At 39.0% G+C, this 24,174-nt stretch overlaps 3 protein-coding genes across 15 annotated transcripts in view; 1 reads left to right on the top strand and 2 right to left on the bottom strand.

Moving 5' to 3' along the window:
* The first annotated feature begins 929 nt into the window (after positions 1 to 929).
* Positions 930 to 12,815, top strand: anxa5a (annexin A5a). The gene is made up of 13 exons (XM_037261616.1): positions 930 to 1,068; positions 1,396 to 1,423; positions 1,691 to 1,775; positions 2,671 to 2,765; positions 3,295 to 3,408; positions 4,758 to 4,848; positions 5,380 to 5,459; positions 5,678 to 5,728; positions 6,225 to 6,318; positions 6,554 to 6,649; positions 6,725 to 6,783; positions 11,305 to 11,427; positions 12,509 to 12,815. The coding sequence occupies exons 1-13, from the start codon at positions 1,022 to 1,024 to the stop codon at positions 12,566 to 12,568; spliced, it is 1,023 nt and encodes a 340-aa protein (XP_037117511.1). The 5' UTR covers positions 930 to 1,021; the 3' UTR covers positions 12,569 to 12,815.
* On the bottom strand, positions 12,797 to 16,171 carry LOC119128818 (glutathione S-transferase A-like). 4 transcript variants are annotated; one of them, XM_037261617.1, is made up of 7 exons: positions 15,312 to 16,154; positions 14,487 to 14,686; positions 14,126 to 14,191; positions 13,943 to 14,048; positions 13,703 to 13,821; positions 13,223 to 13,308; positions 12,936 to 13,152 (listed from the first exon to the last, which is right to left on the bottom strand). In XM_037261617.1, the coding sequence occupies exons 2-7, from the start codon at positions 14,652 to 14,654 to the stop codon at positions 13,020 to 13,022; spliced, it is 678 nt and encodes a 225-aa protein (XP_037117512.1). In that variant the 5' UTR covers positions 14,655 to 14,686; positions 15,312 to 16,154; the 3' UTR covers positions 12,936 to 13,019. The 4 variants fall into 4 exon arrangements, 3 of the variants coding, with proteins under 3 accessions (XP_037117514.1, XP_037117512.1, XP_037117513.1); XM_037261618.1 differs by lacking the exon at positions 13,223 to 13,308 and having other exon boundaries at positions 15,312 to 16,159; XR_005099082.1 differs by having other exon boundaries at positions 13,090 to 13,152; positions 13,223 to 13,821; positions 15,312 to 16,171.
* A 983-nt stretch (positions 16,172 to 17,154) lies between these two features.
* The window catches only part of prom1a (prominin 1a), a 35,749-nt gene continuing 28,729 nt past the window's right edge, over positions 17,155 to 24,174 (bottom strand). The window contains exons 21-29 of one of the 10 annotated variants that reach the window (XM_037261610.1): positions 24,042 to 24,122; positions 23,892 to 23,960; positions 23,716 to 23,805; positions 22,983 to 23,098; positions 21,865 to 21,933; positions 20,741 to 20,844; positions 19,965 to 20,002; positions 18,626 to 18,667; positions 17,158 to 18,198 (exon numbers count right to left, since the gene is read on the bottom strand). In XM_037261610.1, the coding sequence (XP_037117505.1) occupies positions 20,775 to 20,844; positions 21,865 to 21,933; positions 22,983 to 23,098; positions 23,716 to 23,805; positions 23,892 to 23,960; positions 24,042 to 24,122 (495 nt within the window). In that variant the 3' untranslated portion in view covers positions 17,158 to 18,198; positions 18,626 to 18,667; positions 19,965 to 20,002; positions 20,741 to 20,774. The other 9 variants (XM_037261609.1, XM_037261611.1, XM_037261613.1 and 6 more) reach the window with 9 other exon arrangements.

Raw genomic sequence — 24,174 nt, 5'->3', positions numbered from 1 at the left:
CCTTTACACAAAAATTAGTCTCAATGTTAGAACATTTTAAAAGTATGATATTGTTTTTTTCAAAAAAAATTCTAAATCTATTTTGACTTTATTCTCAATTTGTTCTACTTTTTGTACTGCAAGAATAAATTTGGAAGCTTGGGATACATTTTTTATGCAAAATTATAATTTTTCTAAAATAAAAAGAATTCATGAGGTATAATCGTTAAACTAACTTTTAAGAACTAATATTTGTCTCATTCAAATAAATATTTGTAATTTAACTTTTTTTTCAAATTGTCCCTAATACGCGTTTTTGGGGGGGAGATCATCATCATCATACAGACAGATTTTTTTTTCTGTAGCGAGTATGATTTTTTTGTTCTTAAAAAGACAATTATTTATACTTCAGTCTTGTAGTATTTACAGTACCTGTACAAGTAAATAAGTCTACCGGCACATTTAAACTTTACTGGGGTTAGAGGCATTTGAAATATGTGTGTGTCTAAACATCCAAAAACTACCACACCCCCAGTTATTTGACGGTGTGCACACTTATGCAACGACAGCATCTTGGTTGTTCCACACTTCCCCTCTCAAAAAATATATATATATTTTTTATAAATCTTAAATACGTTTTAAGTCACCAATGCTTTGAAATGATTGATATTTATCTAGTCCGAAATAAAGTACAGGTGCTCTGGCTTTGGCGAATAATTTATCTTGGTCTCATTTTTCTACTTCACAAAAAACTGGCATTTGAACAGGGGCGTCAAGACTTTTTATATCCACAATAAGTACAGAGTCAAAATAGTTTTGCTACTCCCTCGCATCTTTTTGCCAATTGTGGTAATAAAATATATGGACCTGGTCTAAAACACCGCTTCTCTCATAACTCTCTTAACTTGGTGCACATACCCATTTAATTTAAGGTGGCACAATGAATGAAGACTGTCCTGTGAGGTCATGGAGACGTGGTGAAAGATGACACCACAGGTGGACTGGCCTCGGGTTCGCTTTCTTCACCCGACTCGCTGCACAGATGCCACTTAATGAGCAGCCTGAACAAGAGCGGACACATCGCGGCAGGTAAGACTTTACAATGTCCTCCTTGTCTGTGACCACAACCACAGTACCAGTTTATGATAGATGTTTGCAGGAGAAATTGTTGCAGATTATTCTTATTGTTTTTATTGCATTGAACAGTACTTTACATAACCCAATTAGGCGTAGCAACTGATAGCATGTTGGTTAGGCTTTCAAAATGTACTTGTCAGAATCACGTTAGACATTTTAATCTGCAAGATTTTGGCAAAGAAGCATTCGAGCCTTCTTTGTTTTTAGACTATTCATTTCAGACTTTTCTACGTTTGTTTTTGCTTGTGATTCAAATGAACTTGATCTTGTCTCTTTCAGCTTTGTGCGATCGTTAGGAACAAACATGGTGAGTTCTTCCTTTGGATTTTGTCATGAAATCTTTGGTGTAAGGCATTCAATCACATAGTATCGATCGATCGATCGACTATCTGTCTGTCTGTCTGTCTGTCTGTCTGTCTGTCTGTCTGTCTGTCTGTCTGTCTGTCTGTCTGTCTATCTATCTATCTCTATATATATACATATACATATGTATAATACTTCCTCAGATTTGTTTTAGAAAGAATGTATATGCCAATTTTAAGAACATATCAAAGATGTTATTTCCTCCCTGAAGGCATATCGAGGGAGCGTCCAACCTTTTGTCAACTTTGATGCCAAGCATGACGCCGAGATTCTCCACCGAGCCATGAAAGGACTAGGTAAGCGCTCACCTCTTACACTTTGCTTAGTCGCCATTCCAAACATTAGTTCTCATTTTCATTGTGATTTATTTGCATTGCTAAAAAAGCAGAAGTGTTTGTTTTTAAAATGCTGTACAAATCCCTGTGTGTGAATGTTCTGTATGAATGGTATTGTCTCAAAGGCATGCGTCTAATTACTTCTCCCACTCAGCTCACTCTTTTTAGCATTAGTGTGCTATTGCTGTCAGTGTTCTGCAATACTCGATGCTTCGAAAACAGCAATAGTAGCAAATAGTAAAGATTCACAAGGAGTGGAAGCTAACCAAAAATGTTCTTTTGAACGAATCGTTCACTCACGAGCCAACACTATGGCAAACTGGCCGCCCCATGAAATGGAAAAAAAACAAAAAAACAGGTGAATTCTACTGTTTAACTCATATTCCATCAACGCAATATAAAATAGAATGACAGGTTTGGACTAATGGGGGCAGAAAGAACATTTTCAGCTTGATTTCTTGACTTCTTTGATCACGATTGAAATGTTGACAGCGTTACCTGCGACATTTGTTTTCAAAAACAAAAACGGTGAAACAATGAGTGACACTTTTTTCACAATGCAGCTACCTACTTTGTGATGGTACATATGTTCTAAGATTTTTCTATTGAAAAAACTGTGCCTTCGTCTTAACAAAGGTTGGGAAAGCCTGCTGCACTGCATTTGTACTGATCAATTATGTTGATGTCACTCTATAATGCGGGAGTATCAAATTCTAGTCCTTCTTTCTCAGTGACCCCTGTTGCTTTTTTTTTATCTAGCTAAACTCTTGTTGACTTTCACAAGCCAACACCACCTTCGCATGTTTTTCTCTGTGACCTTAATCACCTTTCTTCTTTCTTGTCGTTTGTCCTACAGGGACGGATGAAGACGTAGTCCTCATGCTACTGGCGGCGCGTAGCAACGATCAGAGGCAGCAAATAAATGAGGCGTACAAAACCGCCTACGGAAAGGTGAAGCTGGTTAATGGAAAGCCGAAGGACCGACGAAGGGAGAGGTGTTGGGGCGGTTTGGGGAGTGGACAAGTCTACGTTTTTCAAATGATATTACAAATGCTACAAAACCAACAAAACAAATTTGGATTCTTAAACTGATTATTTTTTATTTGTTAGGTACCCTTGTATATGTAGAACAGGGGTCACCAACTCCGGTCCTCAAGGGCGCCAATCCAGCCTGTTTTAGGTGCAGCCCTACAACAACACACCTGATTCAAATGATCAGCTCATCAGCAAGCTCTATTAAGGCTGATAGCGATCCTGATTATTTGAATCAGGTGTGTTGTTGTAGGGCTGCACCTTAAACAGGCTGGATTGGCGCCCTTGAGGACCGGAGTTGGTGACCCCTGATGTAGAACATAATATTGTCAAGAAAGTGTTTGACGTGACTTCTCCTTTAAGTTAGTGATGTTTCAAATAAAACACAATCCAGTTCGATCCAAATGCAATTATTTCCAAAACATCATCAATCGTTCTGTTCCCACAGGATTTGGTCAACGCTCTCAAGTCGGAGCTCGGGGGTCTGTTTGAGAGTCTCATCGTGGCCCTGATGACTCCCCCTGTCTTGTACGACGCCATGCTGCTGCACAAGGCCATCAAGGTAACTCTCAAGTCATCAATTTGAACTAGGGTGGGGGGAAAAATGGCAATTGCTAACAGATGACACACAAGTCTTCAAAATGCTCCCAAAATAAATGAACCGAGAACTATAAAGCTGATTTGATGACATCATAAACTTTACCTCTATTTTCAGAAACCAATGCATCAAAGGTAATTTTTTTTAATTTAATTTAATTTAGATTTTACCTTTAACATTTTGGGGGGGACTGATGACACATTTCACTTTCAATTTTTGTTGGTTCAATCTGTGCTGTAAGAAATGTAGCATTTCTTTTAGCAAACCAGCAATAGCGTGTCAACCACAGTGATCATCACGTTCTTCATCACCCAACAGCCAGTGAAAATAAATGCATTGCCAAAAAGCTTTCAAAAAAATGCTGTGCTAATGATGGTGAAATGCATAATAATAATAGCGAGGCTGACGCTGTCAGTTGGATATTTACACCTAATGAAACGTGCCAGTGACAAGTGGGAATATGCACACTTTGTTGTTTATGCTTGACATCGATTCAGAGTAAAAAGCACTCACTGAAAATGAGCAGTCAATAGATTAGCATTCTTTCAAAAGAGCAAGATGTTCTATTTGGGCTTTTTATAATCTGCCATTGAGCTAAAACACAATAAATTACTACTCATTACGACTCTGCCAGGAAGCTCCACATGTAAAATCAATATTATGCATATTACACACTTGTTGTATTTGTATCAAGATGTATAGTTATCAGATATTATTGTGTACTACTGTTGAGGCTAAGAGCTGCTACTTGGGCCCTGATTAATGCAAAGGGATTCCAGTTGTATACACACTGCTGAAATCCTACATTTGCTCAAATTACTTTCAATGATGTTATTATTGACAATTATCAACAAATATTGATCGCTATTATCAAGATGCAATGCTTTGTTTTTCAGGATTTCTACAAGTCTTTCCATTTTCCAATGATCACTTTCTACAGCATTCCTATATAATCACATATCGCACATTGAGAGAGAAAATAAAATGCAATTAAAATTCAAAATTGCCCAGCCCTAATATATGGGGTATTTACTCTACGCTTACTTTCTAGGCAGATGCGGATGTCTAGGGTTAACATCAAGCAGCCACACGACACATCATAACAGAGGCTTTGAGACGAGTGTGAAAAGAGTTAATTAAACACACAAAAGCTGTGATTGAGGGTGTTCCGGGTCGCCGTGGCAACCCGACTCGCTCACACAAAACGGGAAACCAACGAAAAATGTATTATCCTTTTCTTTTGTTTTAATAACGCTGGCGCCATAAAAACCACACCAATAGCTTCTTGATGATTCTTTCTTCTTGCACCGCAGGGCGTCGGGACTGATGACGACGTGTTGATTGAGATCTTGGCCTCCAGGAACAGTCAACGCCTTCGAGATATCGTTACGGTCTACGAGAAAGGTGAGTGGATCGATCAGCGTGTGCTTTTACCACCATTAGCGGTGAATTATTGAGCCATTGGGACATAAACCAACACCGAGCATGAAAAAAGATCACTAGTAGTAAAACATACAAAACACACAACGCCCGTCGATGAAATAAAAAAAAATTATTGATCATGTTACTTTCAAGGCATTTTTTTTCTGAACTGAGGCATGATCTACAAATGTAAGAAACATGACCAGCAAAAAAATAAACTGAATGTTGCGTAATGAGAATAAATTCAAAATACAATGAAATCCAACTATTTGCAGGATGGAAAGTGACCGAGTTCTTCCACAAATAGCAGAACTCCATTAAACATTTCTTTGTAATTGCCTATAGATGGAAACAAAGAACTCATTTTGTCTAAATAGAGCTGCTAAACTCATTTCAAATTGTTTCCTTGGCATCAAGATGCCACATTGTAAAGGAAAATGCAGAAAAAGAAGGATGATAAAATTACCAGGGGGAAAAGCTGTAATATAATATTATAATAATCTTATCTTGCAGAGTTTGGCAGCAAGCTGGAGAAGGACATCTGCAGTGACACGTCAGGATACTACCAGAGACTACTGGTCATCCTTCTGCAGGTAAAGTCCATTTGAAACATTCCAAAGACGTGAAGGTCGAAATGCGTTTTTATTCACATTTACGTGAGGTCGCAATATAAGAAAATACGGAATTTTCAAGTCAAGTCAAATAAAGAAAAAAAACTAAAATAAAATCAAGTTGTAGTTTTTTAACAAAAAGATTTTCTACTTTAAGTATTTTATGATGCTTGTTGCTTGTCTGTGGTTGTGCCAAAAAGGGAAGGCGAGAGGAGGGAGTCAACGAGCCAAACATCAGCAAAGACGCAAAGGTAGGAAGCAAAAATGATCATTATCTGTATTCCCCACGCACCCACGTACGCACACACACACATACACATACACACACAAGGCAGGCTATTGTACAAGGTGTTGCTGGCAGGCTCGCAGAAGCACGGTGTCCTGGGAAATGTTGTTCTTATGTGGCTGGAACATTCGCACTGTGGAAATTGTTTCCGTGGAATGGAGAGGAAAAAGTAAATGTAGTGAGGAAATAGGACATATGTGCTTAGCCCAATGTGTTTAGTCTACAATGATTTCAAACATTAATACCAATTTTTGAGAATTATTATCTAACACAGTGATGGGCTACTGAAACCACTCTCCGCAATTTTAATTTTTTACAAAATACTGGGGAATTTTTTAAAAATGAATTTGCATGAAGAATACTGATGAGCGCAATTGCGACAGGGCCTCAGCAAGACCTGCTGCTTTGTCATTAATAACTCAGAAGTTGTAATCACCAAAGCTGGTTTACCGTGACCACAGGACTTGTATGCAGCGGGCGAGGGCAAATTTGGCACAGATGAGGAGAAATTCATCAACATTCTTGGAAATAGAAGCGCAGAACATCTCTGTAAAGGTGAGAGCAGATTTATGGAATGACGGCTCAATGTTTAACTTGGAATCGCATTATTATTTTTGTAAAATAACTTCATTCATACTGAAAGCGAAATCCTCTTGAACCCTGCTTTTCATGCCTACAGAAAGCGATGGTAGAGATGCTATTAAAACATACCTAGGACATCTTGGATATGGTATTTGTACATCACAGATGAAGCTGGATAACTATTGTAAAAATGTGTTTGTACGTACAGTGTTTGACGCCTACAAGAAACTGTGCGGTTCAGACATCGAGAACAGCATTGAAGGCGAGACCACGGGAAATTTGGAGAACTTGCTGCTGGCTGTCGGTATGACATTTTTCATCTTTAATATTAATGACGTTTGCATGACTCACTAAAATACGTATTTGTTTTCCTCGACAGTGAAATGCACCCGCAGCATTCCCTCTTTTTTTGCTGAGTCGCTGTACAAATCAATGAGGGTAGGGTGTGTGTACTTTCTGTAATGTTATTGGTTTTTTTCCCCACGTAATTGCGCAGCAAAGCAATTCCAGCTGAATGGATTAATTGGAGGACGTGTTCCCCATGCTACTTTTAGTGGACAGATAACCCAACACTCGGGAATTTAGCTCAATTTCATTACTGACACATTTACTTAGCATCATTAGCGATCATGGCGCTAGGTGGAACGTTCACACACACTCGCTGGAAACTTCATTAGCAACATAACTGTACAAAGTAGGCTTTCAATGAATTATGCTCTATATTATATTCTTAAAGTGGCATTAAGGTTTATAATTAAGGTTTTAACCAGGGTTGCGATTTCAAAGTAAGGTTCAAGACAAGTATTATGCTGCCAAATTAGAGTTTCATGACTTGGTTGGGGCTTCAGTGTGGGGCACAAGCTAATGTAGATTTGATAGTGATAGATATAGATTAGACCAGTGTTTCCCAACCAGTGTGACGCGCACACTGGTGTGCCGTGAGAGATGTTCAGTTGTGCCGCGGGAAATTGTCCAACATTAAATACCGAGCGCATTGTAAACAGGATCGCCAAACCACAGGTCAGTTAGCGCAAGGCCTGGTCAGCCACTTGCTAATCGTGCATGCGTGGCAAATCGGAGAATCTTGAGATTTCATGTTGTGGCATCGGCACATACTCAGTTTATGTGTATGTTGCTGTTAGTGTTGGCTCTCATTTGAACACACCCGACAATGTCTTTGGGGACACAAAATGAGAAAAGGTGATACATATCCTGCTGGCAGGATCACCAGGCTGCAATGGACGCAGAGAGAGCACATAAAATACAGAATATAAAAAATCAACCCTGATCTTAAGCTCCCAAGAGGGCAAGGAAAAACTCAAAAAACCCATCCTAAAAAAAAGAAATAGTCGTATTATTTTATTTCATCGTATTTATATATTTATTATAAATGTATTATTTATTTATATAAATGTATTATTTATTCATATAAAGGCCGTCCGCGAAAATATTTCTGACACGTAACCGGTCCGTGGTGAAAAAAAGGTTGGGGGCCACTGCTCTTTGCTTGTGAGCTGCTCCATAAAACCATATATATTCCATGCAATATGAGTGAGGGTTCCATAGTGTAGTGGTTAGTACTCTGGACTCTCACCCGAGCAACCTGGGATCAAATCCCAGTGAGACCTAAGATATTTTATCATAGAAAAATTTGCAACACAGTTGCTCGTGTGCTGCCCCATATAGCCATTGTAACTATTTGCTTGTGAGCTGATCCATAAAACCATATACATTCCATGCAATGTGAGCGAGGGTTCCATAGTGTAGTGGTTAGTGCTCTGGACTCTTACCCCAGCGACCCTGGTTCAAATCCCAGTGAGACATAAGATATTTTATCATAGAAAAATTTGCAACACAGTTGCTCGTGTGCTACCCCATATAACCAACTATTTGCTTGTGAGCTGCTCCATAAAACCACGTAATGTAAGTCAGGGTTCCATAGTGTAGTGGTTAGTACTCTGGACTCTCACCCCAGCGACTCGGGTTCAAATCCCATTGGGACCTAAAATATTTTATCATAGAAACATTTGCAACACAGTTGCTCGTGTGCTGCCCCATATAACCATACACCTCCCTAAAGCTTAGGGCTAGGGCTGGAGTTAGTGCTAGGGTTAGGGTTAAGGTTTGAGCTAGGGTTAGGCTTAGAGCTAGGGTTAGGCTTAGAGCTAAGGTTAGGGTTAGAGCTAGGGTTAGGGTTAGACCTCTGGTTAGGGTTAGAGTTAGAGCTAGGGTCCATAAAACCATATATATTCCATGCAATGTGATCGAGGGTTCCATAGTGTAGTGGTTAGTGCTCTGGACTCTCACCCCAGCGACCGGGTTCAAATCCTACTGAGACCTAAAACATTTTATCATAGAAATATTTGCAACACAGTTGCTCGTGTGCTGCCCCATATAACCATTATAACTATTTGCTTGTGAGCTGCTCCATAAAACCATATATATTCCATGAAATGTGAGCTAGGGTTACATAGTGTAGTGGTTAGTGCTCTGGACTCTCACCCCAGTGACCTGGGTTCAAATCCCAGTGAGACCTAAAATATTTTATCATAGAAAGATTTGCAACACAGTTGGTCGTGTGCTGCCCCTTATAACCATTGTAACTATTTGCTTGTGAGCTGCTCCATAAAACCATATATATTCCATGTAATATGAGTGAGGGTTCCATAGTGTAGTGGTTAGTACTCTGGACTCTCGCCCCAGCAACCTGGGATCAAATCCCAGTGAGACCTCAAATATTTTATCATAGAAAGATTTGCAACACAGTTGCTCGTGTGCTCCCCCATATAACCATTAAAACTATTTGCTTGTGAGCTGCTCCATAAAACCATATATATTCCATGTAATGTGAGCGAGGGTTCCATAGTGTAGTAGTTAGTGCTCTGGACTCTCACCCCAGCAACCTGGGTTCAAATACCAGTAAGACCTAAAATATTTTATCACAGAAAGATTTGCAACACAGTTGTTCGTGTGCTGACCCATATAACCATTATAACTATTTGCTTGTGAGCTGCTCCATAAAACCATATATATTCCATGTAACGTAAGCGAGGGTTCCATAGGGTGGAGAGTCCGTGTGATTCCCTCGTTAAGTGCACCTGCGTGAAAAGTTTTAGGTCCTGCAGAACGTGAAAATGACCAAAATCTTTTCACGCAGGTGGACTTAACGAGGGAATCTTGGAAAACATGTTGGAACGCGGCCCCGAGGACTAGAGCTTGACAGCTGTGACCTTTGACCATGATATTTCCCTAATAAAGTGGCCTGTTATTAGGTACACTTGAAAATGGCGGTGTACCTAATGGAGTGTCCGTGTGATTCCCTCGTTAAGTGCACCTGTGTGAAAAGTTTTAGCTCCTGTAGAACGTGAAAATGACCAAAAACTTTTCACGCAGGTGCACTTAACGAGGGACTCTTGGAAAACATGTTGGAATGCGGCCCCGAGGACTAAAGCTTGACACCTGTGACCTTTGACCATGATATTTCCCTAATAAAGTGGCCTGTTATTAGGTACACTTGAAAATGGCGGTGTACCTAATGGAGTGTCCAAGTGACGTCACAGATCAAACAGACAATCAGGAGGTGGGGGTGAGGGGGTGTGTGGCACTTTTCACTTTCACTTAAGCTTTTTCCCTATTGAAGTAGCCTGTGATTAGGTACACCTCGTGGACACTACAATAGGTACACTACACGAGGTAAAAAAAAGAATAAATAAATAAGAAAGTGTAGTGAACGATTCGATGAACGATTCTTTTGAACAAATATTTTGAGTGAACCGATTCTAAAGATAGTTCACTTAAGAACTGGAATGCACACCACTAGTACAAAGCAGTGCACGGGCTTCCAGGTCGAAATAGCCTACTGGATAATGACACGGGCTCTTGCTCGGTAAGAACTTGGTTCGATCCCAGGTGTGAGAATGTACATAAAAGTGCTTTTATTGTGCAATTACCCTTTATTTATTTATTTTTTATTATCATTTTTTACCTCGTGTAGTGTACCTATTGAAGTGCCCATGAGGTGTACCTACACATATTGTCATATAAAGCAGTTAACCAAATGTCTGATTTTTATGTTTTAATTGGCGAATAAAAAAACAAGGAATAAAACACCAGACAAGTTTTAACATAAATGTTTATTTGAAAATAATAATAATATTAAAAGTAAATTTCAAACCAGCAATCTAATGTGAAATTGCAGTAGATAGATTGGATAACAATATTTAGGCGTATATATGCATACACGTTATTTAAAAACTACTACAAGTGTTATAAAATCAAGATTACCCAAAGAGAAGCATAATCTCCCCGTTGTTGCATAACGGCGCATCCCTTCATGTAATAAAGTTAGCCGTTAGCTTAGAGAAAACGTGCATAAAAGAAGTGAGTGGTTCTTTCTTTACTTGGCAAATCGTAAATCTACATTCTGGCTTACATAGTTCACGCCAGGAGACGCAACACGTTCACTGACTGATCCGTTGATGCACGGGAAGGCAGGATTCGTTCCCTCACTGATCCGTTCACCAACGAACGAATCTATGAGTGAACGAATCAGTGAGTGAGTGATTCGCATTTCCAGTTCACCGTGAGAACGGATCAGTGAGGGAACGAATCCTGGCTTTCCCATTCGCTAACGAATCAATAAGTGAACTGCCTTCCTGTGCATCAACGGATCAGTCAGTGGACGTGCTGCGTCTCCTGGCGTGAACTATGTAAACCAGAATGTAGATTTACGATTTACTTACAGTAGGTTTTAAATAACATGTATGCATATAGATGCCTAAATATTGTTATCCATACAGACAAAGAGAGAGAGAGAGAGAGAGAGAGAGAGAGAGAGAGACAGACAGACAGACAGACAGACAGACAGACAGACAGACAGACAGACAGACAGACAGACAGATAGAGATTGATCGATCGCTCTCGATCTTCTAAATGTGTGTGTGTTTGTATTTTCTGCAGCGTGCCGGGACGGATGACGACACCCTGATGAGAGTCCTGGTGTCCAGGAGCGAGGAAGACATGTTAGACATCGTAGCCTGTTTCAAGGAAAAGTATAGAGCCTCGCTCTACAACACTATTCAGGTACGGTATGCTTCTTGAACTATACATGTCTTGTGAAAAATTATACACACACACACCAAGCCAGGGTTGAGTTTTCAACTTAGGGTTTTTATTATTATTATTTTTTATATTTTTTTAATAATTTTTATTATAATTTTATACTTAATTAATTTATGGTTCCAAGGCAGGGTTATGGTTTCAGGTTAAGGTTTCAAATGAAGATTTCTCTTTGGTACAATTGCTCCAAATAAATCCAGACAGCATATACTGTGAGCATATCCATTTCGATAAACAAGCCCATACATATCCTGTAGATAAGTCCATAAAAGCAGAGTGATGACAAACATTCCTCTTCAGCAGCTCTGCTTAGGTTTAAGATGGAAACACACACACGCACTCACACACAGATTGCAAGAGAAAGTCAGAGAGAGAGTCAGAGAGAGAGAAGAAGAGACAGAGAGATGCAATTTGCGTAAACACTTTGCTCTAAGGATGAGCTGATTCTTTTCAAACATGGAGGAGCCCGACGTAATCCTCCGAGTGGAACATCCATCAGCAAAATCGGTGGGCTTATCACGTCCTCGCTGATGTTATGCTCTTCAAGCAGCAAATATATTTGTGTGTGGCAGCACGGCCGAAAGTGGCTTGTATGGCCGCCTCACAGCCTGGAGCTTTCGTTCCATTATCTTCTTCTGTGTGGAGTTTTTTCACTCTCAGGTACTCCAGTTTCCTCCCACATTGCAAAAAACCTCAAGTTAGGGTTTAAGACAAGTGGTATTGGGCCCATATTTTAAGGCATCGAGTACCACTGCACAACATTAAGTAGGAGCTATATTGTGGCTGTTTGATGGGATGATAGTTTCAAATTGGGGTTTCAAACCACGTTTAGGGTTTGAGATTAGGGTCTTGAAATTATGGTTTTAAAACTGGGTTGGTGTTTCAAATTAGGGTTTCCAGTTTCAAGTCAGGGTTCTGGTGACAAAAGTCAGAACAACCCAAAATTTTTGTTTACAGGTTTAGCCAATTCCAAGGTAAACATTTTGACTAAAATTGTATGTTTGTGTGTGTTTATGCGCCCGTGCATCCATGTGTGCATGTGTAGGAGGACACAACGGGCGCCTACCGGAAGTGTTTGCTGTACCTTTGTGGCTCCAGAGACTGAGCCGAGCTGGCTACCTGACCACAAAAACAAAATCATCAACAAAACACAAAGAAAACACTCCTGATTACTTCCCCACACACATTCACTGAGTTGGCTATTGTCTGACTTGGAGGGAGAAAAAGTTAATAAAGGTTTGTTGTGTGCGCTATTGTCTGACTTGGAGGGGGAAACCGTGATGAAAGCTTGTTGCGTGTGCTATTGTCTGACTTGGAGGGGGGGGAATTAATAAAAGTTTGTTGTGTTTGTGCTTGTGAGATTATTTTGTTGTTGTTGTGTTAAGTACAAGTTAGGGTTTCAGAACATGGAGGTTTTAAAATGGGTACTAGAGCGAGCGAGAGACAGATCGACCAACCAAAAATCGTAACTGTGGCGTTTAGTTGTCAGTTTTATTGAATTTTCCAGCCCAATGATTACAACGTTGTTGCTCAAAATCAGTGCTCCTCAGTGTCACTCAGATTGCTTTCATTAAGGCTCTTCCTGTGGGGTTGAACTGCCAGTGAGGAGGCCAGGTGTTTTTGATGCTTGTACGTTCCTTTAACAGGTTGTAATATTCTGCCACTTTCGGATAACGCTCTGGAGACAATCTGGAAAATGAATAGAAGATTGAAAAAACGTGTTTCTCAATTTTACCTAGTCAGTCGTTGACATACTTACCTATAATAGAAGAGAAAGGCAATAGATGGAAAAACACATACATCAGACAAGGAAAATGTCTTTCCTGACATGAAAGGTCCTGTTGACTGCAAGAGACAATAATTGTTACATACATATGTACAGTAAGTACTCAGTCCCGATTGACCGCTCGAGGCGCGGATGGAACTGACGCTAGCAGAGGCACATCAAGGCAAAGCACCCGTAAAACACGCCTGCGGTAGCCATTATGACATAAAGCCACACTACCCAGCTGGGAGAAGGTGCACAGACGCTACCATCGCCAGCAAATGCACACAGCCACCTACAAAGCAACTCAGCTGGAGAAAGACCAAAATAGGCAGAGCCCAATATGGAAAACAGATAAAGAGACCAATGCCATCTGCTAGGAGAAGACGCAGACGCAACCGTCGCTAGCGGAGGCACACGGCCGTCATACCACGCACAAACCGACAAAGCGAGATGAGCAGTGTTCATCTTCACCTCCTTCCTATATCTTTCCCACAGCTTGACCTCTTTGCGTAACTCCTCGTGGATTTCTCCCATTGCAGAGTCACATTCCTCTTTTTTAGGTACCTTGCACGAGTGGTGGATTATGGCTACTGTAGAATCATGTTAGGGATGTGAGAATTTGAGTCGTAGCTCCATAGAAGATGAAATGTACCGTAAATAGAATCAAGTCTGGCAGATGTCACAGACGAAAAAAACCCAAAACTAGCTTACTTGACTTCTGAAAGAGCACGGTGCCTTCCATCATGCGCTGATACATCATGGCCTGCTCCGCAGGGCAGGACGGGATCAACTTATTTCCTTGCTCCTTGAACTGGTTCTGTGATTAAAAGGACCAGCCCATGTTGGCCCATGCCAACAGTCTCAAATTTGTTGACTTGCGTGCAAAACATTTACCTCCAGGTACAAGCAGGCGCTTAAGGACTCGTTCAAGACTCGGTCTCCATGTCTGAAGGCAGGAACCTAGAGCAAACATAAGACTTTTAAAGTATACACTGTACACAGTTTCAAGTGAGATTTTAGGATAAGACCAGAATGCACTGTAATTTTAACAGCTTCGTTTGAGTAATTTCACCCTAACGTCTTCAAGCAAACAAGGCAGGTTCGCGTTGAAATTCGGTGAACATATATAGTCTGATCCCTCTTTAAACTGAAAGATGCAATTTTCTGAGTCTCCAGTTGCCCGTCCTCATGTTGTTGTATTTATATTAATGTGCATTAAAAATGCATTTTTGTTAGGTCGATATAATGAACTTACTTGTCCTCTGGGGTTAATTGCCATGAGCTCTGGGGTTCTGTGTGCCATATTGGTGACGGAGAGCCTTTTCTGGTGGTATCCATACAGGTTCTTCTCCGCGAGAGCGATCATCACCATCCAGCACGGAGGAGACCCGGAGCACCACAGCAGAGACATGTTTTTGGCCATGGCTTCACTCTGGAGTGTCAACGCTGACTAGTCTGTCACAGGTCAAAACTTGGTTAGCTTGTTTGTGTGATCAAACAAATGGCCCGCTTCATTTGTTATTCTATGATCTAGTTCTTTTGTGAAACAGGCTCAACATTATTTTTTTTTATTTGTTATAATAGTGAAAACGGGGTGCAGGTTAAAATTTAATAAATCAGTTCATCTTTGGCAATGGCGCAAAAAATTTACTTGCATCTCTTTCAAAAAACGAAGAAGAAAGGCACTCATCAACTTAAGACCTTTCCAGTTCTTATTAAACATTTGCTGTAAGCAAACATTTGTACTTACACAACATCACTTCAGGTGTGCCTGTGCTGTCAAAATCTCAAGTTCTTTTTAATTACAGGGAGCTTAAGACACACTGAAAACACGCCACGCTCCACTTTCAACTGTCACTCAAAAACCATTGTGGTTCTAGCTCAGGGATAGGCAACTAGCTTTTAATTGAAGCAAAAAAAAATGTATAGAAAAAAAATATACACACATACACTTATTGGACAAACTTCTTTCAGTCTATGAAACAGTATGTGTATACTCCATATGACCAGCTACATGTCTATTTACTTTCAGCTATAAGCTAAATATTAGTTCGGTATGTGCATTTGTGAGTTTACTCACTATTTTAGTCCCAGTTCAACTTGATAGCTCAATGTTTAGCCGATTCAGCCGATTTGGGTCCGGAGCCGCACCAGTTCAAAGGCTGATGATGACCAAAGCAGGCTGAATAGTCCTGGCTCCAGAGTGCAATTTGAGGCGGAGCGCAATGTGGGGTGGACCTAAACGTTTGAATCCACCCACACGGTTAATCACCTTTTTTTTCTTTACTATTCTTTTTTTGTTAGCTATTGAAAATTACATATGCTCACCAAAGTGTGTTCAGGGGTCATAGAAATCATGTCGCTATGTCTAACCATGAGTGTCTAACCATTGGGTTCAAAAGTTGTGTTCAAAAGATGACCTCCACATAGATATGAGTGTTATGGGTGTAGGGAAGTGAAGGTCAAATTAACCCTCACAGATTCAAATGTAAAATATAACGACCTACAAACAAGCTTACGTAAAGTGTTTGTTTGCGTATCTTGGTGACTGATGAAAGAAAACAGACAGACATGACAGAAACAGCACCGAAGCTGCAGGGAGGTTGTGCAGTCTTTGCTTCTTTAAGTTAGCCATGCAGAGACAAATCGATATGAGCTTTTCATGAGTTGACGTGGGCCTAAGGTTGATCCCCATTCTTTTGAAATTATAAGTGATGTCTGTAAAATTATTTTAAATGGACAAATTGTGATGAGTCCCTTCAGTGACTTCCACCAAATATGGTGGGAACAGAAAAGGGCGTGGACAGACTTCTCATTTAAAAGTGTTTGTTTAAGGCATGAGTTATTACATTGTTTCTCAAAATTGTAATGGTAAAAAAAATTAAAACTGTTTTCATTTTTCCGATCAAAAATACATAAAACAAGCTAATTAGTAAATAACAAGTTTAAAATTCCAACCCTAATTTGAAACCCTACTTTGAAGCCTTAAGCTTAGTTTCAAACCCTAAAATAGATCCGTAGCCCTAGCTAAGGATTTAAACTAACACAACAAAGAAAAGACTCGACAATAATTACAAGCTGAAAGAAAAACTTTATTCACTGTTTACAGATTGAAGAAAGAAGAGTCGATCTCCTACAAATTGGATCCTGTCTCTTTTGCTAGAACCAAATTCCTAAGCCACAAAAATTAGCAAACACATATCCAAAAGCCTTTTGAATTCCTTTCTCAGTAAAAGTTACCCAGGGATATGTTTGTGTTTGCTCTGTTGCTGTATCGACAAATAATGTGGGGAATTAGTATTATTATTATTCAACCGGTTGTTCGTCTCTGTGTGCCCTGCGATTGGCTGGCAACCGGTTCAGGGTCTCCCCCGCCTACTGCCCGATGACAGCTGGGATAGGCTCCAGCAAGCCCGCGACCCCCGTGGGGATACAGCGGTACAGAAAATGGATGGATGGATGGATTATTCAACCGAAGTTTTCGTTTTGTTTAAACACTAACAGCAACTAGCCTGTACATATAAAGTGATGAGTCAGCAAGACATGTTAGCGTTAGCGTCCAATGTACAAAATGAAGAAAAACAAAGTGGAATACATTCTGTTGTTCCAGCTCACTATTAGTTAAATGTATCCATGGAGTAATAATTACAAAGAATGGATAACTAGAAAAAAATATTAGTGGAACAATCCTGAGATCGACTGTACGGCAAAAACATAAATTTGGCTTGAGAATAATATGTCACCTCTTTGTCGTTAAATGTTAATTCACCAAAACACATACATGTTGACGAAATAATAAAGCAAATACATTTTAAAAGAAAGTAATTTCTCAAAAATAGTCATAAGGGACACATTTCGGCTTTTGATTGATTTGTGTGTGTACTGATTGTTTATCTGTGATTGTTCTCCATTTGAGTCATCAATAAAACAGATGCTAAGGTTTATTGGAGGGGTTGGATGTTGATCTACTAACATAAAAAAAGCTTACGTCTTTTTCTTTACACAGCCACATATTTTTTCAATATTGACATCTAATTAGTCATGTTTGATTTTACACAGGAAAAGTCACTCTTTGGTTCAACTGTACTTTTTTTATGTAAATGCAAGGAAAAGAGCTCGGAGGGAAGTTTAAATGCACCGAAATAAAACTGCTGACTTGTTTTTGAATGGTTTAAATATCTTTGTGAACTGAAGAAATTGATAGTTTTTTGGTCCATGTGGCGAGCTCAAGTACTGTTACGAAGGTGCAAAATTTGAACACAATCTGAATAAAACAGTAAACTGTGTTGAAACAGGTTTGAAACACGTTGTGCTCATCCAATGAATCTATCGCAACAAATTAAATAAAGACAAAATGCAGACAAAACAATTTCATCAACATCGGTTGAGTGTGAAGTCAAATTTCATCGTGGAGAGTGGGGTAATATTTGCAGCAGAATAAATTGAGCATACAGCTCTAGCGAAAAAAAAAAAGGGCTCCTCTAAAAATATTCTGGCAAAGTTCATAAACCTTGAAAATGGCGTAAGCACATAGCAGGGCAAACGGTCCCTTTAAAAAGCCGCAAATGCCAACATGAAAGGCAACCAGTCTTTTTGCAAATGAGCCCCAAAATCCACAAGGATCACGTTACTTTGTGTATTATTGTAAACATTTAAAAGTCATGCTAGCTCCAGTTGGTCCATTTTTTTTTATCTTGTTGATACCAACATGCTGCAAACATAACTTTTTCTGTCGTCCTCAAAAACAAGGAAGCAAACATTAGCAGGTCCTTTATCAATCAATGTGTCGTTACCTTCCCATGGCTACTTAGCCACTGTTGTTGTCCTCAAGAAAATGTTGCACTCCCTTTTGGATTTTTGGGTTCTCAGAAATGTAAGCAGTTCGGTGGCAACCCATTGATGTCTAGCAGGAAGGATGATGACAGTCCCAAAGTGCTCAGAAAGTTCTTCATTGTGACACGAAAATTCTGTTTTTGAGAATAGTTTACTTCAGTGTCTTACAAGTACAAACAACATTAAAAATACAAAAAACAAGAACTAAGTCATATTTTTCTAGACGTCAAAAACGTTACATGAATGTTTGTAGAACAGTAAATACAGACTAAGCTTGCCATTAATAGCAAAAGATCAGGAATAAATGATGCTACCCATGTTTAAATTCAAAATCATTTTGATCTCATTTTACATTATTGCCCTAAAAAGAAATAGCTTGCAAAAGATTTCATTGAGAAACTTTCTCCTAAATTGCGCATATACATCCTGCAAAACTTGTTAAATGGCTGCGTGAACAGTGCAGCCACTGAAGGTTTTATTACCTAATATCGATCCAAACAATTGAATGTCCAATGAATCTATCTCAAAAAATAAATTAAAGACAAAGTGCAGACAACTCACCTTTTTTCTTTCTTTTATTAGTTCCAGTGAAGGTCATGGCAGCTGCAAGATAAACATGAGAGAATTATACTTGGGCATCATGTTTCAAATGTGCATCAATATTTGCTCATGAAATTTGGGAGAGTAGAGTAGCTCAACTGTAAAGTGTTAGAAAAAAAAAAAAAAAGATGATTCCTCACGGCCTCAGTGAGGATTTCGTTTAGCCTTTAATCTGCTATTAGCCTTGGGAAAAACATGTCACTCTATATTTGGACAGCTACAAGCTAATAGTCTTTCCTTGTATTAATGAAAAACAGGTATCACAAGAATATTAGTCAACACAGGTTGGAAATGACAAAAATTAAAAAAAAAATACAAAGATTAACAATTAGAAAATAGAAATGAAAATCAGAAAAAAACATTCATCCATCCATCATCTGTAACGCTTGTTCCCATGGGGGTCGTGATTGTGCTGGAGCCTATCCCAGCGGTCATCCGGAAGTAGGCGGGGACAACCTGAATTGGGTGCCAGCCAATCGCAGGGGACACAGATGAACAATCATCTGCACTTGCACTCACACCTACGGGCAATTTGGAGTGCTCAATCGACCTAGCAAGCATGTTTTTAGGAGGAAACCCACGCAGGCACGGGGAGAACATGTAAAATCCGCTCAGGGAAGGCCGGAGGTGGAATTGAACTCGCACCCTCCGAACTGTGAGGCGGACGTGCTAACCAGTGTTGCACCGTGCCACGTCAAAATCAAACATTAAAAATAGAAATGAAAATCAGAAAAAACAAGTTCCACTTTCTATAGAATATGGTTATACGTAGTGTTTCAAGAAAATATTGGTGTTATGAAAAAAAAAAATGCTCCTTTACAAAAAAGTCATAATGCCACCAAAAAATGATCTAACATGGGAAAAGGCAAAATTTGCAGTACACATCTGGAGCAAAGTCTGTTTAATACTGCGGTTTTGTGAAGGCTAGAGCTGTATTTCTCTTGGTACTGCTTCTTCATTGCGGTCCAAAATTCAATGCATAAACATAAAAACACGATCGTTTGGCTGCACGCGGACGTGTTCTCATTTATCTTTACGATGTTAAATGATACGAGGGCTCACTGAGTCATATGCATCATTTATGGAGTGTGAGTGTGTGTGTGTGTGTGTGTTTAATTCAAAAGGACATTTCCATATTGGTCATGTAAAATGGCCCCCCTGGCTCGATGGAACTCACGACACAACATCAAGTTATATGAAATAGGATTCATGCAAAACAAAAGAAAGACAGAAAGAAATAAAGAAATGTCCTCATGCAGCGTTTACATAAAAAAAATAAAGACATGATTATGATTCTCACCATAATGTCACTTGCAAGAGAAGACAGCCTAAAAAAAGTTAGGTTAGTTTGAAGAAAGAGAGATAGGAGGATTACTTGCATAGAAAAGGATGATTAGAGGCGGGTATAATAAAATAAAATGACCAAAAAATTTAATGCTCCCAGAATATTCTTTTGTTATTACGAAAAAGAAAAACCTTTTTAAAAAAAAGTCAAGAATGTCACAAGAAAAGTCATATTTTTACATTTAACAGAAACGTTAGTAGCATAAGGTTGAACATAGCTATAATTTTACAAAACAAAAAGTCAGGTCGACAATTACGCCGCAAAAATACGATTTTGTGAGAATTTGTGTCAAATTTCTACATAAAAAAGTTGTAATTTTGCAGGTTGTCTCATTACAAGAAAATTCACACATATAATGTTGGATTGTTTCGTAGATAAATGACAATTAAGTTAAAGCATTTCAAACATTACTTCAATATTGTCAGAGCATGACATGTAAAAGTCAAAATGTTGAGAGAATAATATAGTAGATAACATACTACAGGGAAAAACAATGTTGGAATGAACTCAGCATTACGAGACATAACGTCATACTTGAGCGGAAAAAAGAAATGTTATTAAATCAGTCACTACTGCCCCAGTAAGAATGGATTTTTAACATCTATCGCCATCAATGAATGAATTATTTCATATTTTTAGTGAAAGAATTCAATTGACAAAAAGACTGATCCATGTTGTAAGAAGATGTTCTTTGAGCCCAAAAATGCTATCAGACATAGCAAAAAAAGTACCTGTCGGGAGCCACAAGAAAATGTGGGCTCTCGGTCACCAGTCGATGTGCCTCGGAGGAGCCGAGGCCCGTGGGAACCTGTTCATGGTATCGTACGTTGGGATGCTAGCACAGGAACAACAACATTAACGACCATACACAGAAATTAAAAAAAATAATAATTAAAAAAACATATTTTGGGAATAAACAAGGCGATCATTAGGCCAGAGAGCAAAACATGAAAAGGCAAGCGTCAAGCACTGCCACTGAAAAACACACTCTACTTTCTTTTTATTTTCCCTTTCAAACTTGATGCCATGAACTGAAAAAAAAAAGTGTTGTAATACAAAAAAAGTGTTGCTTAAAAGAACTTTTTAATTTCATACATGTTTTCATCTACAAACCCTGCCTCTCTTATGATGAATTGTGGCCATTAAGAGACATTACATGTTTTGCTCTCTGCCTGAATTTCTGGGCTCATATTCAATCGTTGAGTATTAAAAAAACAAAAACATGCAGTTATTTATTTATTTTTGAGGTGAAATTAAAAAGGAAAAGAAAAGAAGCACAATCCCAAGCGTTTTGCCATGCTTGCCTCTCTGGGAACAAAAGGATCAGGTGCACATTCATTGGATTTTGGCTGACTCTAAACAAGAGGAAACAATGATTTGATGACACCGTGTTGCAGCTCTGCCACCTCGAAAACAATAAAAAACATTCAGCAGCAACCAAAAGTGAAGGACAGAATTACAAGAATTCCTTAGAGCACTATTTTATGTTATGTTCATGTTTTCTTCCCATTGGCAGTTATGCACTGCCTTTGATTGCTTCACAAGATGAGCATAAGACAGAAAATTGCAAGATCTGGAAAACACTGCATACTCAAAAAACAAAACTAATCCAGATACATAAATGTGTGACTATGCAGCTTTACACTGTCACTTGAATTCCCGCTAAAATCAACAGCCGTCATCTGCTTTAAGTTGGTACGAGAGCCTTTCATTCAATTGAAACCCTGGAAAAAATAATAAGCTAAATGCGCAGTACAGTCTACTGAGAAAAAGTTAAGCGTGTTGAGTGCAAATGTGCGTGCGCATGCTACCGCCACCATATTGCATGCATTGGACTACCAACGAGCGTATTTACCTGGTCACGGGGGGGTTTAGGATGCCTTGTGGGGGCTCGCTATGATAACCATTATTACCACTTCCCATACTGAAAACAAAACATTGCATACAAACAAAAGCATGAAAGATGTGTGATGAAACATGTGGCATGCTTGTGATCCTTGTCAATGGGGGCACCATTTTCTTTTGTATTATTTACAGCAATGCGCATTTAAGCTTTTGTAAGGTCACAATTGGGAGAGCCCTTTAGTGAAAGACGAGGGACACCCCAAAAACCAGCACCGACAATTAGTAGTTGTAAACTCTTCAATAGTTAAAAGCAGAAATGGGTGATTCATGGCAAAACATAAACAAATGTTATATGGAATGCACCAGGAAGTAGCCTTCCCCCTCCTCCCGTTTACAAAAGGAACATGCCTTCAGAGTATCTTTGTAAAGTGCAGAGTGCCAAGAGGAAGAGGAGGAGATGTCAAAAGCAAAAAGAGAGGATGAGGGATGAGCCGGATGATGGAAATAGTAGAAATGGTTATCACAAAGTAAAATGCCAAGTCCCGGAAACGGAGGAACTATGTGGAAGGAGGAAATAAAAGCAGGAAGAAAGCGTTAGGGTTGGACAAAAGAAGCTTGAAAACAAAACGTCAATCTAATCTCCTTCTCAAACTATTGCCAGAAAGCAGCAGTTGTAACCCTCCTGTTATTTTGCTGGTCAAATTGAGCCCTTAGTTGAAAGTTTTTGGGAAGTCTAATTCTGGACTGGCGAGTTCAAGGCCGTTTCTCTCAACAAAAGTCATCTTAGGTTAAAAGACAAATCATTTGAAAAAAATACTGGGGAAAAAAAATCTGTGAATATGAGTTGGGTGGTGGTGGCAGAGGAAACGTTTATAGTATAATACTATATTTATTTATTATGATTTTTTTTTTTCATCAAGGGGCCCCTCCAAGTGTGGTCGTAGGAGTTGTCCATCCTTGATTAGGATCGTTAAACTTGCGAGTCACATTTAACATATCTAGAAAACAAACCTAACAGGAGGGTTAAAGAGGAACTAGCAGTCAAACAGTAAGCATTTCGAATACGTATTTTTACTAGGAGGTACGGGTTACAAAAACAAATAACAAAAAGGCAGCAAAAACACCTACTCGTCATAAACGTCCTCCGTGTCCATCCTGCGGTAGAACTTGGCCAGCTTGACAGCAAACACGATGCTTGGGATGAGGAAGAGCGTACTGCAGCCCAGACCCATCCAGAACACATTCTGCACAAAAAACATCCATTAGTATCTGCAATTAAATTTCATTTAGATGTATGAGTGGGAACATTTTCAAATTTTTTTTTTTGCAGAAAATTTGATGATAGACCTACATGACTATGAAACCTTTTATCATCTCATTTAAAAGGAAAAGCATATTCATTTTCAGCCCCCCAGATGAAAAAAATGCCATATTAAATTTTAGCCCCCACAATTGACACTTAATATTTTTTTCACACTCACTCACGTTTTCTGTGGCACAACTTTAAGAAACCGTGATATTTCTATCTCATTTTAGAAGAATTAATTTTGACAGCCCCCAAAACATTTGAAAATTGGCAAATTCAGGTTTTCACACCCCAAGATTTTCACAAAGTTTTAAAATGGCCGCATCCCAGGTAAGCTATTTATGCTCTAATGTAATTTGAAAATCTAGTCATATATACCTTTTTTAATCTCCAGATTGATTAAAAAAACTTTTCTTTTTTTTTTTTAAATTGCACTCCTTAAAACCATAATCTAACCTACACTCTAGGAATTTTTTTTTTTTAGTTTTTGCAACTATATAGTCATTAGTATCTCATTTGAAAACACATGTATAGCATGTATGCATGTATATTTACCATAGAGTCCACCAGGAAGCTGCAGGTAAAAATTTCCGCTGTGTCCAGCACATTGCTGAAAGGCTTGCATGGCGCCACCTCCATTGCCAGCTGCATCAAGGTGACACATAAACAGAACAGTGTATTGCATATGTTATTACATATTATCAATGTGCTATTACAGTCTTATGACTTACTGATGTCTTGACCCACTCTATGTATTGATGGAAGTAACCCACAATAGTTGATGCATATTTTGTGCTCTCCTGAAGGGGAAAACATTTGTTTGAAATTAGAAATGACATTAATATGGAATATCATGTCTGTAATGGGAGTCATGTTGTTACCTGATTAATAAGATGCGTTGCATTCTGGGAAATGAGATACTGGGTTGCGTTGATGGCGTCTAGTATAGCTAAGACTTTGTTCTGTGGACAAGAAACAAATTGAGAGGCGAGAGATTCATTCTCATGTTTGACT

The sequence above is a fragment of the Syngnathus acus genome, chromosome 10 (assembly GCF_901709675.1).
Source record: "Syngnathus acus chromosome 10, fSynAcu1.2, whole genome shotgun sequence".
Lineage (NCBI taxonomy): Eukaryota > Metazoa > Chordata > Actinopteri > Syngnathiformes > Syngnathidae > Syngnathus > Syngnathus acus.
This window is presented reverse-complemented; position numbering and strand designations above follow the sequence as displayed.

What these genes read in the sequence shown, in the direction of transcription:
- LOC119128818 (XM_037261617.1), bottom strand. Translation starts at nt 14,654, where the DNA reads ATGGCCAAAAACATGTCTCTGCTGTGGTGCTCCGGGTCTCCTCCGTGC. An exon ending in GGGAAAGATATAGGAAGGAG is followed by an intron (nt 13,309 to 13,702) that starts GTGAAGATGAAC and finishes TGTCTCTTGCAG; the next exon opens with TCAACAGGACCTTTCATGTC. An exon ending in GCCTTTCTCTTCTATTATAG is followed by an intron (nt 13,153 to 13,222) that starts GTAAGTATGTCA and finishes TTCATTTTCCAG; the next exon opens with ATTGTCTCCAGAGCGTTATC.
- anxa5a (XM_037261616.1), top strand. Translation starts at nt 1,022, where the DNA reads ATGCCACTTAATGAGCAGCCTGAACAAGAGCGGACACATCGCGGCAG. An exon ending in CCGAGCCATGAAAGGACTAG is followed by an intron (nt 1,776 to 2,670) that starts GTAAGCGCTCAC and finishes TTTGTCCTACAG; the next exon opens with GGACGGATGAAGACGTAGTC. An exon ending in CGCTGTACAAATCAATGAGG is followed by an intron (nt 6,784 to 11,304) that starts GTAGGGTGTGTG and finishes TATTTTCTGCAG; the next exon opens with CGTGCCGGGACGGATGACGA.